Genomic DNA, 19,106 nt, shown 5'->3' on the forward strand with positions numbered 1-19,106 from the left:
CATTTGATCAACACATAGGCAGCATCACTAGGACAGCTTTTGTACATCTTCGCAATATCGCCAGAATAAGAAATGCCTTATCGCTGCACGATGCAGAAACATTAGTACATGCCTTTATTACCTCAAGGCTAGATTACTGTAACGCATTACTGTCAGGATGCACCAGCAGGAATTTAAGTAAACTTCAACTAGTTCAAAATGCTGCAGCCAGGGTTCTCACTAAAACTAGAAAATTTGATCATATCAGTCCAGTTCTATCATCACTCCATTGGCTGCCTGTTAAATTCCGTATAGATTACAAAATTCTTTTATTGACGTATAAAGCCCTACATGGGCTCGCTCCTGAGTACCTGCAAGACCTTATTTCCCTTTACGAGCCACCACGATTACTCAGATCACAGAGTGCTGGCTTTTTAATAGTTCCCAGAATTCAGAAGGTTTCATCTGGGGGAAGAGCCTTTTCTTATAAAGCCCCCAAACTCTGGAATGATCTTCCAGAAAATGTTCGGGACTCAGACTCAGTCGCAATATTCAAATCTAGGCTGAAAACTCATTTGTTTAGTTTAGCTTTTGGTAGCTAATGTTTCCCCTTGGATAAAGGCAGCAGATCCAGGGGTCCATGGACGCAGGGAATTATAGTAAACTGAGACGCTGGTGCTGTCGTCCCGCCGCTCACACGCGATCACTCAGGTTTGTGGACGGTGGAGCGGAGGAATGCCAGATTGTTTCAGGGTGCTCCCGTGTCTGTGTGCCCTTTTGGTTCTCTCCTTTTAGTTAAGCTGTTATAGTCAGATCTGCCGGAGTCGTTAGCCACACTCTGGAAATGTTTTACATACTACTATACATACACCTTTACAGAACTAAACTAACTCCATTTCCCTACCTTTCTTCCGAGAAAACGACTGCTCACCTGTCCGGCCGGACACTGCTGGATGATTGTTTGTAGAGCTCTCCGGCTACCCGCTTCAGACCAGTTACCCACAACCCAGTCACCGCCACCTGCCTTGGACTGGCTGCCCACTCTACACTGAAGTCTCCTAACTATTACTACTATTACTATTAATATTAGTAGAATAATAATTTTGTACGTAGTTTGACCAGAGGAGGATGGGTCCCCCCATGTGAGCCTTGGTTCCTCCCAAGGTTTCTTCCCCAGCTCTGAGGGAGTTTTTCCTTGCCACTGTCGCCCCTGGCTTGCTCACCTGGAGGATTTACATTTCATGTTGAAACTTTGTTCTAAACGGATTTCTGTGAAGCTGCTTTGTGACAACATCAGTTGTAAAAAGCGCTATACAAATAAATTTGATTTGATTTGATTTGATCTTATTAAGTCAAAAGTTTATGTAATTAATGCTTTGATTTATTTAATAATCACAAAGTCAAGGTAGTGTGACACATTAAGCTGATTCCTGATTAAATTAAAGCTGGGCCAGTGTAAATGCATTGTAGAACTTAGCAATTTTTGCATATGGGTGGTCTTTATTTGATAAAAACAAATCAAATTAGGAAGGTATTGATGAATAAAAACTTTTTGTGGGAAACATTTGCATGCACTGAGCCACTGTATCCAAGAAATCAGTGAAAAAGTATGAATTCTCATAAGTGATTTAGTATTTTCACAATAAAATCAGCCAGTAGTGTGAACAGGTGTTCAATGTTTTAGTGCTGAAAAACTACAAGAAAGTGTTTAAGAAAACACAAACAGCATAAAAAAACATTTTGCACATGAAGGTCAATAAAAATGGTTGCATTAATGAATGACAGCTGCAAATGAAGCACAAATACACTGCAGAGATTCCAGTGACTGAAATCAGGGATGATGCTTTAGACCTGAGAGATGACGACTTTAAAAATTACAGAGGAGCCCAAACATCCACTAATACCACCCCAGAGATACCATAGAAACATCTTAATGAGAAACAGAAAGTTTATTTTGCATTATAAATACACAATGAACAGGATTCTTACACCTAACATCTCATTAGTTATGCATATGTCATCTACAATGGAGACAGTGCTGAATCTGGACATGAAAGAAAGGCAACTTCTAGTGGAACTACAGGGTGGATCCTGAATAGATTATAGTTTGTAGTTTGTGATTATGGCGTGAATACGGTTTGGAGATTTTTTGGCTTTTGGAGTCCTAGAGATAGCACTTAAGCTTCTTCAACATGATAGTTGTACCCCTAGGAGGTCTTTCGTGTAGCTCCAGCTTGCTGGTGTAGAGTTACAGTTGAAGTTTACAGGACTGTAGACCATCTGTTGATGCACAATTTTTAAATCTATGAGCCTCACTTAAACATGTTTACCTGCTGCGTCTTTACTGTGTCAGCACAAACGGCAGAGAAAACGGACGCAGAATTGTGTCTCCTAGTAACGGGACAACGCGTGAGTTTGCGCGAGCTCAGTGAGCTCCGTTTGGTTTAGCAACAGCTTAAAAGTTGAGTTGTGTGTGATCCCTAACTGTTTAGTGTGTGATCCCTAATATTTCAGTTGCCCAAAATATCTGCAAAAACCAGTCGGATAGTGTGAGATTCCCAGTCTTTTTATAATCTGTTAAGATTTTAAAAGTCGTGTAGTGAACCCAAGGCTTTAGTCACCTTTTAGCTCTTCGTCAATGACCAGTTTCTGATCACAGAGCTGCTCTGGGGTGCTTTTCCTGAAAACATTGTTGAACAACTACCATGTTAACTACCATGTCTTTGGTTACCATGGTGGTTGCTTGACACTTTCGGGAAACACAGTCCAGGGCTGTGACACCAGAGCCTTACAAAGGAGAACCTTTCTCTGAATAACTTCTGTGAAATAGAAAGGACATGTTTGTAACTGCTTGTTTGTAAATTTAACAACCATGCTTGTTGTATTTGAACCTTACAAGCACTGTAGTAATACTCTTATTTTATTGTTAAGTTTCAGTTGGAAACAAAAGTGTTAAAATCACCGAAAATTGCCCAATCAGGATTGTTTTCTCTGTGTTTTCAGGACTGGTATATCTGGATGCTCTCTCATTGGTTAGAACTTCAGCAGCTGGACAGAAGGCCTTACACGTTAGATTAAGTACCAATATAATTAGAAAGTGACGTGACAAGAGGAATCAACCAACTTTGCTTTACAGTTGGTGGGACCAAAAAAACGTCACTATGCCTTTTTGAGGTTCTAGATATGTCACTGACTGTGAATATGAGTCACAGTCTAAGCAGTGTTCTGGTTAGTTGTTAGGAATGGGAAAACAGCGATGGCAGCTCTATGTCAGAACTCTTTACTGAAAGAGTCACTGTAAAACTGATACATACAAGCTCAGATATATGATATCATCTGTTAAAAGCTTCAGATAAAACACAAAATGTCTTTAACAAGATTCATTTGTGTTTGAACTAGAACGGACAAATAATGCACATATGACTTAAAATTAGCTTTGCTCTATGGGGATTCTAATACTAGAATAGACATCATAGCCGAAATTAGCATTATCAAGTGTAGTATCTGTTTTTAGCACCATGTACACTATCACGTCAGCATTCACTGCTGTGCTGAGGATGGACCACCACCAAATAATATCTGGTCATTGGTGGTCCTATGGTCATCCCTTTCCATTTTTGAATGGGGTAGAGGGGGCTGATCAATTGTGCAGAAACAGATGGGCTACAGTGTGAAACTATACACCTACAAAGTGCACCTATACTGTAAGTGTTTCTAATAAAGTGGCCAATGATTGGAAGGAGAAGGTAGTAATAAAGTGGATGGTGAGTGTACATGTATGAACATTTTATTTAGGCTCCCAAATTCCAATTTCAATTAATGTCATTATCTTTTGACCTACTGAAACTGATACAAAGGCATAGTCCTATAAATCTGTACTTTAAAATCTACCCAAAGCTGATGAATACTGTAACAAAAGGAACAAACAGTCATAAAACAGTGTGAAGGTTCATTTCAGCTTACAAAAAAGCACAATTTTGATAAGAATAATTGCATGACATAGAGATAAAACTGCAAAAAGCGGAACAGAATGTATTTACAACAAGATTAAAATGCTATCTACAAAAAGGAACTAATTCCATTGGGGCCTGGATCGTCTCAAACTGCACTTTGGAAGATTTGACAGATGAGCGTGTACGGGACCCTTTTTTCCCCAAAATATTTCTCCTGGCTCTTATTTTGAACAAATTGTTACTGTCGTAAGAAAACCTCACAACGCCATATTTTTTATTTTTCTACAAAACAATTTGAAAACAGCAGCTGCCTTTATATAAAGTTCAGCCACAAAAGCAGTGACCCCCACGTTCCCTCAGGTTTTCTGAAATCTTGGCCCACATTACAGTGGTAACGAATGATCGCAAATTTCTCCCTCTGGAAAACTGATATCGTCTCAGAAACAATGCATTACACAGATGCAGAGCAAACAGCACTAAAGAATTCAGGAGTGTTCTACAACTATAAGCCGCTGTTGTCGGAATAAAACCTTGTATCTCTATTTTTCAGTTTTTGACAGAATTTGAAAATCACTGTTACCTTTTAGATTGTGTGGAAATTTCATGATGAATGGACCAAAATTCAAGAAAAAAACCTGGTTTCATTGACTTGCATTATAACTATAGTATGTTTTTTATAAACTAAAGTATGTTTTTCCCTCTCCTGTAAAGTTACCATATTTGAGGTTTTGTTCCAACATGCTTTGCAATGCCCACCGGCTCCTATCATACAGTACTGTACAAAAATCAGAGCCACCTTTCATTTACTTAATTTCCAGTCAAAATGGCCATCAAGGACAGGTTATGAATTTTTCCGGATTTTTTTTTGAAAAAATAAGAAAACATAAAACAGACAAAGCCTCGACAACTAAATATTACATCAATATTTTCAGTATTCAGTGTGGCACACTTTACCTTTATTACAGCTTCCACTCTTTTCAGTTTCTCAAAGAAATCTGCAGACACACCTCCAAAGTTCAGTCTTTGAAGCTGGTTGATCATTTTCTAAAGTAATCCAAACACATTCAGTGATGTTGAGGTCTGGACTCTGGGGTGGTCAGTCCATTGTTCAGCATTATTCTTTGTTTGATGTGTCTGTCTCCTTTTCTCAGTGAGGCTTCTTGACAGCTACACATCCTTTCAGACCCATAGCGCTGAGTTGTCTTCTCACAGTGGAAGGATGGAAAGAAACACCTGTGGATGTTTTCAGATCTGAAGCAGCTTGATTTTCTCCTCTCTCTCAAAGATGAAAGCTTTAAGTGCTATTTATCTGATGGGGCAGTTTTGGTGTCTACCAGGTCTTCCAGGTGGTTGTTAGGAGTCCCATTTTCTCTGTAGCTTTTAATCAGTTTTGAACTTCAGTTTTGGAAGTTTTTGTTTGTCGCTTACTTGTGCAAGCGGATTATCTTATAGCAAATCTGCTCAGAAAGATGAATAACTTTTACTAAGTAGCAGGTTCAACTGGAAATTGAGTAAATGAAGGGTGCTCTGACTGTAAGGCAGACAGATATTAACTTTAGTATTCAAATTTGTAATTCTTTTAAAGTTTTTCCTAAAACAGCAACAAAATGCAAGAGGGTGCTTTCATCTTTCGTATGTGCTCCTTTTACATGATGTTTATTAAGGTCAAACACAACACAGAGATGACGTGAAGCAGTCCGAGAGCTATCTGTCCCTCCTTTCTCTCAGATCAAATCGTCTTTTTGTAGAAATTAAAGCGATAGATCCTCTGTGGGATGGTTATGTAAAGGATAGAAGGTCCACCTCTGGTCCACAGGGATCTTCAACGAACAGATTCATGATATCAAAGGCATCGTCCCATAGACTCCTTAAAAGCCTCTGCGATGTTTGGAGCTGGAAAAAAGAACCTCAAAGAACAGACAACACCTGCTGGTGGATGACACTCTTAATAAGGAGAGCAATGAGAAGCAAAGATCAGTTCCTTTCTTTTATGAAGACATGTCAATCTCAGTCTTTCACTGTTTCATTCCCTCCCTCTTCATTCACTTTCCTCTCTCTTTCATCCTCTTTCTCTTTCTGTCCACACCGAGCACATGACAGAATCCAGAATACAGCTTGACCAGCTCTACTTGGGACAACCGTAGGCTAGTTGTAGAAGCATGTTGCAAGTTTTTGTGAATGATTTCTGACTCGTAGTTCACTGAAACAACTGTGTGGAAAGTGCAGATTCTAAACTTTCAATCCATGCCACATTTGTGTATGTAAGTGTAAGAGGAGATATTTTATTATGATTTGAATTTGCTGAAAATTTTGCTGACAGTCTGTTTTTGCATAAAGAAAAAAATATTCCTTATATTTTTGTCTGTTTTTTTCAATACAGAATGTAAATTGAACATGAATGTAATAATTACGTAACTACATAATCACTCTGGTAATTATGCAATTGCTAGGGCTGTCAATTATGCATTACAATAGTAATAAATTATTAATGCCACTAATTTTTTAATTGTATTAATGCATTTTGGCCCTTCTAATCATTCGTAGTAGTGCAGGCTAAAGCCCAGCTGAAGTGCACTGTATGTTGGTACAAATCCATGATTGTAGCCCTCTCGCTCAAATACAGCTATTAAATGGCTTTTACAACCATCAGATAGCCAGCCAGCACTTCCACATTGCAGCACACTGAAACCATAAGTCTATCTGGCATGGTAGACAGCAGTGGGGTGACTTATGTGCAGCTGCAGTTAGCCAGAGAGCTAACATAGCAGTTAGCTAGCTGGCCAACTTGCCTATCGTAAAAATACACAAATATGAAAATATGTCAGATAATTATATACTCGCCACAGCACAGTGGTGGACACAGATGTGGAGAAAAAAAGTGCAGATATCTGCATGGTTGGTGGTAATGACTTATATGAATGAGCGAGACTTGTGTGCAGCTGCAATTAGCCAAGGAGCTAACATAGCAGTTATGTCAGCCAAGCTGGCTAACTTGCCTAAAAACAAATAGTGAAACCACAAATGTAAAGATAATACAGTCTCTGAAATGACTGCATATCCGTCTTCCTTACATGTGTTTAGCCAAAGCTAAAGGTCGAAGACGTGAATTTGCACATGAAATTGATTCATTCCGGAAGTCTGGAACACAGACTCGCTCGTTGTGGCGAATTCCATTGATATAAATGTGATTGCGCTAGACTGGGCCTTTCAGCAGATGTATGCTGCAACTACTTTTGATCTTATGTAAAGTTTAACTAAGTAAGCATTACATTAACTAGCCTATGTTTGAGCTTACGTATAGCTGGTGGATTCCCCTTCATCTTCCTCAACCCTCTCACAGCACCGTGCACTGAAAAACACTAACGTATGTACACAAACGCACGTAAACATACTACCTAGTTGCATAGGATTTTCCCTCTGAATGTTCAATATTAAAATGGGACTGATGGAAATGTCTTTATGAGTTACACACAGATCCATGAGAGCAGGAGTACTGGTGCCCTCTGAAAGGCTTAGAAAAGTCAAGATAAGAAGATGTCTATCTCTAGGTTTCATTAGTTTGAAGACGGTGGTAGAAAAATGGCTCTGTCAGTAAGCCACGAATAAATATTTCCCCAGGTGAAGCTCAGTCCGCACGGGGGCCAATAAAGCTCCTTCTCCGGGTCAAGTTCAGTCTGAGTCATTCTTGCACACGCAGCTACACTCCTCATGGTGTTCCAATGGGACGTCCGTCAAGGACTTCTGCGGCCCTCGGCCACCCGGTCTGATTTTCAGCATCAGTACCTACGCACACACAAACATGAACCACTGTAACTCAATTCTGGACACTGTAATCTTTTTTTCTAGCTTTATCTCTGGATACTTTATGTAAACCACTGTGTTATGAAACTATTATGAAACATGCCTGAAACTCCTCCTTCCTATTTTACTTCCTGTAAATATCCTTCTCTACCTTCCATTTTCTGTGACAAAGTTTTGGCACCCCCCCACCTCCCCATCTCCAGGAGTACCAGTAAACCTACACATGTCCAAGTTTTTATATGGAATGTTGATGATGGTAAAAAAAAAATTCGTTTTCTTTGGGGACTATTTTGCACTGGAACACCCAACATGAACCTCTCCACCATTATCTTATTTGGGCAAGAAATTTCAAGCCTACATCCTAGTGCAAAACTATCAGTGTCTCAGGCATCAGGCAGTCTATTTCCTGAAAGAGTTTTCTGTGAGGGAAGTTTTTGAGTTGGCTATCTGGTTCCTATCACCACCACTGTGAACAATTCCAACTCGATAAGTTTCTTTAGAACAGAGTATTTCACACCAAACCACTTTGAACTATTTTATTTATATCTCAACCATTTAACTATGCAGATTTGTTTTTAATTGTTAAATTCCTTTTTAACGCAGAAGTCATCAATAACTAAGCCCTAGTTCTTAGAATTCTCTCCACTCCTAGATGTATAATCTCTTCTTGTACTACACTCCTGGGCAAAAAAATTGGGTCAAGCCCAAAACGGCAAAACAAGTTTTTAATGGTCATAACACCAAATCATTAAACAAATAGACAAAGTAACTTAATATGGGAGAGTTTTTCCTTTGATTTCATTAAATGTTGAAGTTTGTGTGTAAATTTGCAGACAATCTTTGACAGAAAGAAGAGTCAGTATTGATCCACTCAGCATCGATGGTTTCAAACAGCTGAAAAACACTGCTGAGCTAGTTTGTGTTTAATGTGAGACCAAATATTCTCTGTAGGGTTTAAACCTGGACTCTGACCGGCCAGAACAATCAGTGACAACCATTATAGTTTGGGCCTGACCCATTTTTTTGCCCAGGAGTGTACAAACATGTGTTGAAGGTGTGGTCCAAACTTGCAAACAGTGCTAATTGCATGTCTAACTCAACACTAACTTGCCTCAAACTAACTCATTTTATGTAACTGTAATGGAAACTGTGTTATATAATGTGGAGTTGTTCAGTATCTCTAATAGATGTGATTATGTGGTTTCTGACACTGTAAGAGACGCTGTTTTATACGAACATAGATAAGGTAATGGAGAAACCCTGCTATGAAAAGAAATGCTAACTGGTGGGATAAAAACTTCTATTACCTGTTAGTTACGTTCGCCTCATAGAAGCAACTTCAGAGAAGAACTTCAGAAACCAAACATGTCTTGGACAACTGACTACATTTTAGGATAAGGTAGAAAAACAGTAAATTAGATCACTTTAACTCGTCAGGGCTTTTAGATCGTGGGCTCAGAGCTTTCTCCACAGACTGAGCGCAGGTCTGGAGGGTTCGTACCTCGTGGTATTTCTTGGCCACTCTGGTGGGGGTGCAGTGGCAGTCGTAGCAGCGGTGTGAGCAGCAGGTGCAGTTTCCCCCGCAGCGCTTCACCAAGAGGCAGCTGGGCCAGTAGATGGCGTCTGTCCGCTTCAACTCCTCACGTAACGACACAGACACGTTTCGCGGCGTGCAGCTGTACAGCCGAACATCCTCACGCAGCAGGTTCAAATCCACCACACCTTCACACACAAACATGCACTTATAAAAAGAAGATTTTTACTCCCAGTCAATTCAGTCTACATAAGGAAACTAGGCTGCAAAAATAGCCTGTTTGGTTGTGATGGCACAACCATGAGCACATTTACATTTGACAGCCCATTTAGATAACAGCAGTTTAGCCCCGCACATTCAGTCTGCGGCAATTTGGCCAAACCATTCTGCCTGCGCCACTTTAACCCCCATTCAGATTGCAGCAGTTTAGCCCCACCTCTTCTGTCTAAAGCAGTTTGGCTCCCCCCTTTCAGCCTAAAGCTGTTTGGCTCCCCATTAAGATTACAGCAGTTTAGCCACGCCCATTTAGCCTAAAGCAGTTTGGCCCATCTTTTTAGATTACAGCATTTTAGCCCCTCCCACTTAGCCCACAGCAGTTTAGCCCCACCCATTCAGACTAAAGCAGTTTAGCTCCAACCATTCAGCCTAAAGCAGTTTAGCTCCACCCATTCAGACTAAAGCAGTTTAGCCCCTCCAATTTAGCCTACAGCAGTTTAGCCCCACCCATTCAGACTAAAGCAGTTTAGCTCCACCCATTCAGCCTAAAGCAGTTTAGCTTCACCCATTTAGACTAAAGCAGTTTAGCTTCAGCCATTCAGACTAAAGCAGTTTAGCTTCAACCATTCAGACTAAAGCGGTTCAGCTCCACCCATTCAGACAAAAGCAGTTTAGCCCCACCCATTTAGCCTATAGCAGTTTATCTCTGCTCATTCAGCCTGTGTCAGTTTAGCCCCGCTCATTCACGCTGAGGTGATGCAGGTGTATGAGCAGAGTATCTTTAGAGAGGAACATGTGGGAAAACAGTTAAACATTGTGCTGTTATGCATCACTGCAATGTTCTGCAAAGAATCCACATATTGGAAAGGAGTGGCTGTAGTTTATTTGTCCAGCTTCCCCGAGGATTTCAGTCCGGACCCTTTGTTCTGCCCGCACTGCCTTTGTTAACAAAGCACAATACAAACCAGCCAATCAGAACAGAGGTCGGTGACAAACATCAGTCTTACTGGTAATAAAAACAGCATGTTTATTGGTAAGGGATAAAAACAAGTTGGAGAGTGAATTATGATTGGTTTGGTACAGAATGTCTAGTATGTGACTTTTAATGAGTTTGTAAAACGATACATATTTAAGACGAGGAAAAAGACCATGGAAGAAATATTGTTTATTAGTTTGGAAATGTGTGACTTATCTAACCTTCCAATAAATTTATTGCCAACACCATTACCACAGGTGTATAGAGGAACAGGAGCACGGGGGGCGGGTGGACATTGTGCAGGTATTTTTTCTCATTGCAAGTGAAGGTGTGGATCAGTACCTCTGGCTTTCTTCTGGTGGAAGAAGGACTTTCCCAGCACCTGCCAGGTGGGCTTATAAAGCTCTTCCAGGTCCAGCTGCCAGCGGTCCGGCTCCAGGTACTTCAGCAGCTCCTCCACAGTGCCAAAGCCGGCCACAGTTTCCCCCAGAGCCTCCACACTCTGCAGTGCTGGTGGCATCGGCATTACAGCAGGAGTGTCCGGCTTCTGCGGACACACAAATTCATGCAAAGTTATCCAAAAAAAAGAGTAAATAAACCACAGTTTAAAAAATCGGATTCCGTGTTTTCAGTAATATAAACCTTGCTTGGTTGCAGGTACATGTGTACAAATGATTCTAATGTGATTACAAGACTAAGCAACTTAAGACTAAGGAATTAAATAATTAGCAGGAAGCTGATAATGAAATGTTAGCTGTATCCAGAATGATGAACTGAGTTGTAGATGATTCCATAAATAATGATATAAATGATATAAATAAATAATTCTAATAAAATTCATATCGAGAATGCTTTGTATTTCAAAAGTGGTGATCAAATCGCAAAGAAGATAACTTGGCCAAAAATGGTTGTAAATAGGTAATTACAGTATATTATTAATTCATATTTCTAAAATATTAATTCTAAAAATACATCTTGCTGTCTAGTTTATAGCATTACATCTATATTATTTTACATAATGGAAGTTGTTATTGTATATAAAGTAAAGATTACGGTAACACTTTATTTGAGTGGTCCTTTGTAGATAATTAGTGAACTCTTAACAGATTATCAATAACATCAACATATCAGTGAAGTAGCAGTAGTGAAGCATCTGAATACATTGAAGTATCTTGTAGATGTACTGTTGATATCTTACTTACATTAAGTAGATGTATTGTTAATATGTTACTTCCATTACGCAAAACCTAACCTTACCCAAAACCTACCCCTAACCCTGGCCCTAATCCTAATCTTAACCTTAACTTCAACCCAAAACCTAATCCTAACCCTCATATGTTTTTGACATGATACTGAGAGTTTGTTGTGTTGAGTGTTTGTTTGATCTAAAAAGGACCACTCAAAATAAAGTGTCACCGTGATTATTATGACAAATGATCACACAAATGATTATATGCAGTTTATAAGGATCTCATAGTTTAATGAAAAACCGAAAGAAGCAATCTGGGACTAATGTGGTCAATTACTGTGTATGTGTTTTATCACAGGGCAGTTTCTGTTCATTGCTAAACATAACTGTAATGCCTAGACTGAGCTCTGTCTAAAGTTACCTTAAACGGCTGGATAGCCAGCTGTTTATATCTACTGTACAGCTGTGATAAAAGATATCACTTATTGTTGCAGTCAGTACAAAATGGCATTGTTACAGAATAAGCAAAAATATTCTTAACTTGTAATGGAAGTCAACCAAACATGATGTTTTTCTAAGTAATTTTGGACCAATTCTGTTCCTCATTCATAATGAAATTTTATTACAATGCAAAAATATGATGCAAAAATTAATTTAAATGATGTAAGAAATGACAAAGTGGGTTTTTTTTTTCGAGAATTTTTGCTTGACAGTGATGTTACTCTGTAGCCTGGATGTGTATTAGTAGTATGTGGGCTATGCAATAAATAAAGCATTTTTTCCTTGGGCTGCCTTGGTTTTCACCCATCCACCATTTTATTTTCTACCAAAGAGGACCATCATAAAACTTCTGAGTATCCCAAACATTACAACCCCAGCTTGTCTTAAATACACTCTAACCATCCTCGTAAGATTTTCCCACAGAGACTTACAGAACTAATACCAAACTGAAAAGCTTTATAGTAACGCAGATAATGTAAAATAAGCTCTCCAGAGATGACAGCCATCTAGAAGTGCACAGCATAGAGTGCTTTAATATTGTCTAATGATGGACATGCTCCATCAAAAGGGGCATGACGATCCCACTTGACATTTCCCTAATTAACTCAGTCCATTAGAGCAGCTCAAATCCAAACAGTCTGAACACTAAATCAGTGTCTGCCAGCTCCCCCTGCACTCTTCCCAAATTCACTGGCTAATTATCATTAGCTAATTATCAAGCCTTTCTTTGTTTTTCCTCATTGTATTCATGCAATGTTCCTGGACAGCTAAACACACTTTGAGGAGAGCAATAACTACATTACATGAACTAAGAGATGTCCACTTTTGGCTAACATCACGCTAAACCACAGTTGTAGAGGGGATACAGCTGTGTGCTTCTTAATCAAGAAGCAGAGCCAACTGACCTGTACATGCTCCACCCACAAATGCATTTTTAGCTGCTGTTCAGTCACAATACCTACTTTTAGAGTCAGTTATTCATTCAACGTAAGGGGAAACTGTAAAACAGACTCAGTTCATATCACAATACCTACATTTAGAGTCAGTTATTCATTCAACCTAATGAGAAACTGTAGGACAGGCTGTTTATATCAAAATACCACCATTTCGTGCGATTTATTCATTTCAAATGATATTTATTTTGTCTGTATGTGAAAGATAATACAAAAAAAGAATCATTAAACTGTGCAGTTACTGTAGTAACACCCTTATTTTATTCTTAAATTTTGGTTGGAAATGAAAGGGTTAAATTTCTAACACACCCAATAGAAAATGATCCAATCAGATTTACTTTCTCTGTGGTATCTAGATTGATAGAGCCAAACAAGCTTTCCATTATTTAGGACTTCAGGAGCTGGACCGAAGGCCTTACACATTAGATTAACTACCAACATAATTTGAAAGTGACGGAACAAACAACCAATCAGTCTTTGATTTACAATAGATGGGACCAAAGAAACAACATCACTCTAAGTCTTTGGGAAATTCTAGATACATCACTTACCTTGAATATGAGTCATAGTCTAATCAGATTCCAATTAGTTGTTAGGAATGGAAAACAGCAGCAGCAGCCCTATCTTTACTGAAAGAGTCACCGTGAAACTGGTATATACAAGCTCAAATATATGTTAATGGCTTTAAATTTTTTATCTAGAATGGCCAAAATATGTGTGTTAGCTTAGCACTAACATACTATTAGAAATCCCATTAGGCCTTTAGCAGAAATTAGTATTACTGTAGAGATGCATATTTTAATTCAGATCTTTTACCATGTTGTGATGTTTATGGCTCAAATGTCATGATAATAGCATGATGAGTGGAGCTAAGAGGCATTTAGAGACATTGAATAATGCTAGAAGTGTGTTGTTGACATTGAACAGTGTGTGCACCTTCAGTATAACAATGGTTTTAGATGCTGTGGGTCGTCCACCTGATGTGTCCAGTGTGATGCGGCCTTAATAAGCTCCCTGACTGACAGCTCCTGTGTGCTGCTCTGAAGGCAGGTAGGCTGTGAAGGGTGAGCTGGCCTGGTTAGCGCCGTGTAAAGGACGGCCTGGCAGCGACTCCGATGATGATAAAGCATGTTTGGATGGGAGCAGTGAATGGGGTCAGTGTGACTAAATGAGGGCAGAGTCAGAGGACTTAAGATGGGTCAGCGAGGATGTTATTTGGAAGACGAGGAAGGTTGAGTAGAAAATAACAACACTGCTGATGGAGCTACCACAACAGCGTAATAACATAATTACATTCATTATTTAGGAACCAAATTAACCATTTGTTTTTACATCATTGCACCATTGTAAGATGATTAAATGAAAGCGTGCTGCTAAGAGACTGTGTATTTCTACTGTAATGTCTGTAATGTCTTATGCAGCAGAAAAAAGTGAATATTTCAGGAGGGTGTGGTGACACATGATGAAGTAGTCCAAAAATACTGACTCTGATCTTATTCTTTTGGGACATTTTGCAACCCAAACCAAGTTCTCATATTGCACACCATGTGTAAGAAACAACCACGCCCAAAGACTACTTCATCTAAGGGATAGGCAGTATGACAATGTGTTAACACTATCATGATAAATTAGCCCAAAATATGCTTTTCTGAGTATAAGATGGTATGGTCAGTAATTCTAGAACACTGGACAACTGCATATAGACAGTCTATAAACAATAAACAGCATATAGGATATAGTCAGCCTGTAAGCAACAATTGGTTGTTTATATATGCTGTTTATATATACTGTTTATAGCATATAGATACTGTAAACAATGATAACAAGCTGTTTATAGCATATAGAGTCTGTAAACAACAACTAGTGTATAATATATAGACAGCCTATAAGCAACAATAACAACAACTAGTTTATAAAATACAGTACCGTCTGTAAACAACAGCAAGTTCATAGCATATAGACAGCATGTAAACAAACAGTTTATAGCATATAGACAGCATGTAAACAACAACAACTACTAGTTTATAGAATACAGACAGCAAGTAAAGAACAACCAGTTTAGAGCTCATAGAGAGCATGTAAACAAGAATTTATAGAATACAGACAGCCTGTATACAACAACAACAACAACTAGTTTATAGAATACAAACCGCCTGTAAACAACAGCCAGTTTAGAGAATATAGACAGCCTGTAAACAACAACAACTAGTTTATAGAATACAGACAGCTTGTAAACAACAGCCAGTTTAGAGAATATAGACAGCCTGTAAACAACAACAACTAGTTTATAGAATACAGACAGCTTGTAAACAACAGCCAGTTTAGAGAATATAGACAGCCTGTAAACAACAACAACAACAACAACAACAACTAGTTTATAAAATACAGGCAGCCTGTAAACAACAACCAGTTTAGAGCATACAGACAGCCTGTAAACAACAACAACATCTAGTTTATAGACAGCCTGTAAATTTTAGCCAATGTATAGCAAATAGCTCACTATAAGCAACAAAAAACATACAGCGTACAGGAAACATACAACTTGTAAATAACAATAACCAATTTATAGCATATAGTTTGCCTATAAACCACAACAGCCACTGTATAGCATATAGATAGCCTGTAAACAACAGCCAACATACAACATATAGACCGTCTGTCAACAACAACAAAAAGCCTATAGCATATAGACAGCCTGTAAACACCAAAAACTGTTATACAACATGTGGACCACCTGCATACAACCATTATGTAACATATAGACAGCCTGCAACAACAAAAATTAGTATACAACATATGGACCACCTGTAAACAACAACAACAACAACAACCAGTTTAAAGCTAATAGATTGTCTGCAAACAACAAAAAGCATAGAGGATGTAGACAACCTGTAAACAAGAACTGCAACAACAAAAAAGTGTACAGCAACTGCATAGTAAGTAGATGAACTTATGTCAGTGGATTATTTTATTAAATATTTTGAACAACTGTTAGATTTTTTTTCCTGATGTTCTTTCTTAAGTAGTTTATCTTTGATCATATATATTGTGTACAGTGAAAATGCCTCATGTAACGATAATGTCATGACACATTTTGGCCGTATCGCCCAGCTTTCCTCCATCTCTTTTATTCGTTTGCTTTAGTTCTGAGCCAGACGGATTAGTTACAGTAGCGTTTACACTCAGCACTGCCTGTTCTTTTAGATATCCATCAATGCCCTGCTCTCTCTCTCTCTCTCTCTCTCTCTCTCTCTCTTTTCTCTCTCTCTCTCTCTCTCTCTCTCTCTCTCTCTCTCTCTTTTCTCTCTCTCTCTCTCTCTCTCTCTCTCTCTCTCTCTCTCTCTCTCTTTTCTCTCTCTCTCTCTCTCTCTCTCTCTCTCTCTTTTCTCTCTCTCTCTCTCTCTCTCTCTCTCTCTCTCTCTCTCTCTCTCTCTCTCTCTCTTTTCTCTCTCTCTCTCTCTCTCTCTCTCTCTCTCTCTCAGCCCTGGCAGTTGTCAGCCGTGTGGAATGGAAACCATTAACAGCTAGTGAATGCGAGGCGCTCTCCCATTCTGTCAATTAACCAGCGTGTGAAGCCTCAGCCAAGCGCTCATGCTGAGGTGAATGGAGCTCCACGCGTGCCGCTGCGGTCGCCAGATTACAGGGATTTCTGAGGGAATCTCTGACATAACCCATCTGCACGGCTGCCTCAGAGCTGCATGTGTTCAGCTGCTTCTGCACGGTGAAAAGTTTCACACAACTTTAGTGGCTTGAAACCCACATGAACCCAAAATTCAACTACATCGCACACTGTCAAGCCTCCTGCATTTGAAACTTTGATTCTCTGTTGCAATCATCTCAACTTCAGGAAACACCCACATTAAAAATGCAAATAATGTATCAAGTGATGTCAATTAGTATCACTGCAATCAATTTCAATCAGTTGCTAAATTGCTAGTAACCAGTTAGCTTAACTAACTGGCCAGACAAGATTAACATAACAGTAACATAACAGATCTGTTTGTACTAGCACTTGTTCTGCATTGTTAGCCTGTTTTCTTTGTTTATATAGCTAGAGTCGTGCTTGAAAGTTTGTGAACCCTTTAGCATTTTCTACACTTCTGCATAAATTTGACGTAAAACTCATCACATTGTCACACAAGTCCTAATAGTAAATAAAGAGACCCAGATTTAACAAATGAGACAAACATATTAGACTTGTTCATTTATTTTTATTTTTTTATTTTTATTTATTAATTGAGGAAAATGATCCAATATTACAGATCTGTGAGTGAAAAACGTGTGTGAACCTTTAGGATTAGCAGATAATTTTGAAGGTGAAATTAGAGTCTGGTGTTTTTAATCAGATGTGAGTGACCACCCTGTTTTGTTTAAAGAACAGGGATCTATCACTGTCTGATCTTCACAACACATGTTTGTGTAAGTGTATCATGGCACGAACAAAGATTTCAGAGGACCCCAGCAGAAGAGCTGTTGATGCTCATCAGGCTGGAAAAGGTTACAAAACCATCTCTTAATTGTTAGGACTCCACCAAACACAGTCAGACAGATTGTGTACAAATGGAGGAAAAAAGGAAGTCCTGACCTTAATCCTATAGAAATGTTGTGGAAGAGCCTGAAGCGAGCAGTTTATGGGAGGAAACCCACCAACACAACAGAGTTGAAGCTGTTTTGTATGGTGGAATGGACTAATATTCCACCAGGCTGATGTGCAGGACTAATCAACAGTTACCAGAAATACTGAGTTTCAGTTATTGCTGCACAAGAGGGTCAAACCAGATACTGAAAGCAAAGGTTCACATCCTTTTGCCACTCACAGTTATGTAATATTGGATCATTTTCCTCAATAAATAAATGACCAAGTCCAATATTTTTGTCTCATTTGTTTAATTTGCCTCTGTTTATCTACTATTAGGAAAATCTGATGAAGTTTTAGGTCAAATTTATGCAGAAATGTAAAAAATTCTAAAGAGTTCACAAACTTCCAAGCACCACTGTATCTCTTCATGTAAAAATTATAAAAAATATACAAATGCAAGATAAAGAACACATTGCAGATGGTTTTCTGTATGTGTGTAATATACTAAAAATAACACCCATCATTGTAATAGATGTCAAATGTTTCAAAATGTCTGCCTAACTAGGTCTGTCATAGAGAAACTTAGACCCCATTTAAACCTGGTCACTTCATATGTGTAGTATCTGGATTGTCTCCTGATAAGATTTTAGCCACATGCATTTACACTTATTTAAACATAATCAAACGCGTCTCTGGTTTATTGGACTGAAACCGATTGCTCTGTGGGGTGGAACATCGCCTGAAGTGGTTTTGTGTGATCAGATTTTTATCTGTTTTAAATGCATCTTGATTGCATTTACACTTGCATTTTTATGTAGTTTGGCCTTATAATCCTGATACCCACGATGCATGAAGTAACCAGATGTAAACAAGGTCTTGGAGCCATAATTATTCACAATACTGGTGATAGGAACCAGACGTGTGGCTTTACGACATTGTATTATGATAGTTTTGAGAGTTGGGGCCTAAAACACAGTTTTTTAAATATATTCATGGAGGACAGGTAAATTTAGGGTGTTATTTTACATGTAGGCTTACTGGTGGTTTTGGATAGTAAATGAAATGCCTATATTTGTGTTGTAGTCATGGTAACCCCTGGTTCCTATCACCACCACTGTAAAGAAATGTGAAACCACTCTGAATCACTCTGTTTACATCACAAACACTGAAATATGTAGAAATTTTGAGAAATTGGTGGACTTTCCCTTCAAAGGCTTAAAACACGGAGCACAGGATGATATTGCACCATCTGGAAACCCTTTGGTAATTAAGGTCCTTTGGTAATTAAAGCCGTAGTGACACAGCATATAATTGAAAGTGACAGATCACACAATCTGCTTCTTGTAAGTGTGATCTAAAAAAGACAATGTATATTTGAAACATAATTCGCAATATTCATTACATGTACGCTTCTTTCTACATGCA

At 38.7% G+C, this 19,106-nt stretch overlaps 1 protein-coding gene across 2 annotated transcripts in view; it reads right to left on the reverse strand.

Annotated features, from left to right (window-relative positions):
* Positions 1 to 5,242: 5,242 nt before the first annotated feature.
* Positions 5,243 to 19,106, reverse strand: part of pdgfc (platelet derived growth factor c) — a 109,874-nt gene continuing 96,010 nt past the window's right edge. For both annotated transcript variants that reach the window (XM_036569254.1, XM_036569255.1), the window contains exons 4-6: positions 10,802 to 11,006; positions 9,235 to 9,455; positions 5,243 to 7,715 (exon numbers count right to left, since the gene is read on the reverse strand). In XM_036569254.1, coding sequence (XP_036425147.1) covers positions 7,602 to 7,715; positions 9,235 to 9,455; positions 10,802 to 11,006 — 540 coding nt within the window. In that variant the 3' untranslated portion in view covers positions 5,243 to 7,601. The remainder of the gene's footprint in view (positions 7,716 to 9,234; positions 9,456 to 10,801; positions 11,007 to 19,106) is intronic.

Source organism: Colossoma macropomum, unplaced genomic scaffold, assembly GCF_904425465.1.
Source record: "Colossoma macropomum unplaced genomic scaffold, Colossoma_macropomum, whole genome shotgun sequence".
Taxonomy (NCBI): domain Eukaryota; kingdom Metazoa; phylum Chordata; class Actinopteri; order Characiformes; family Serrasalmidae; genus Colossoma; species Colossoma macropomum.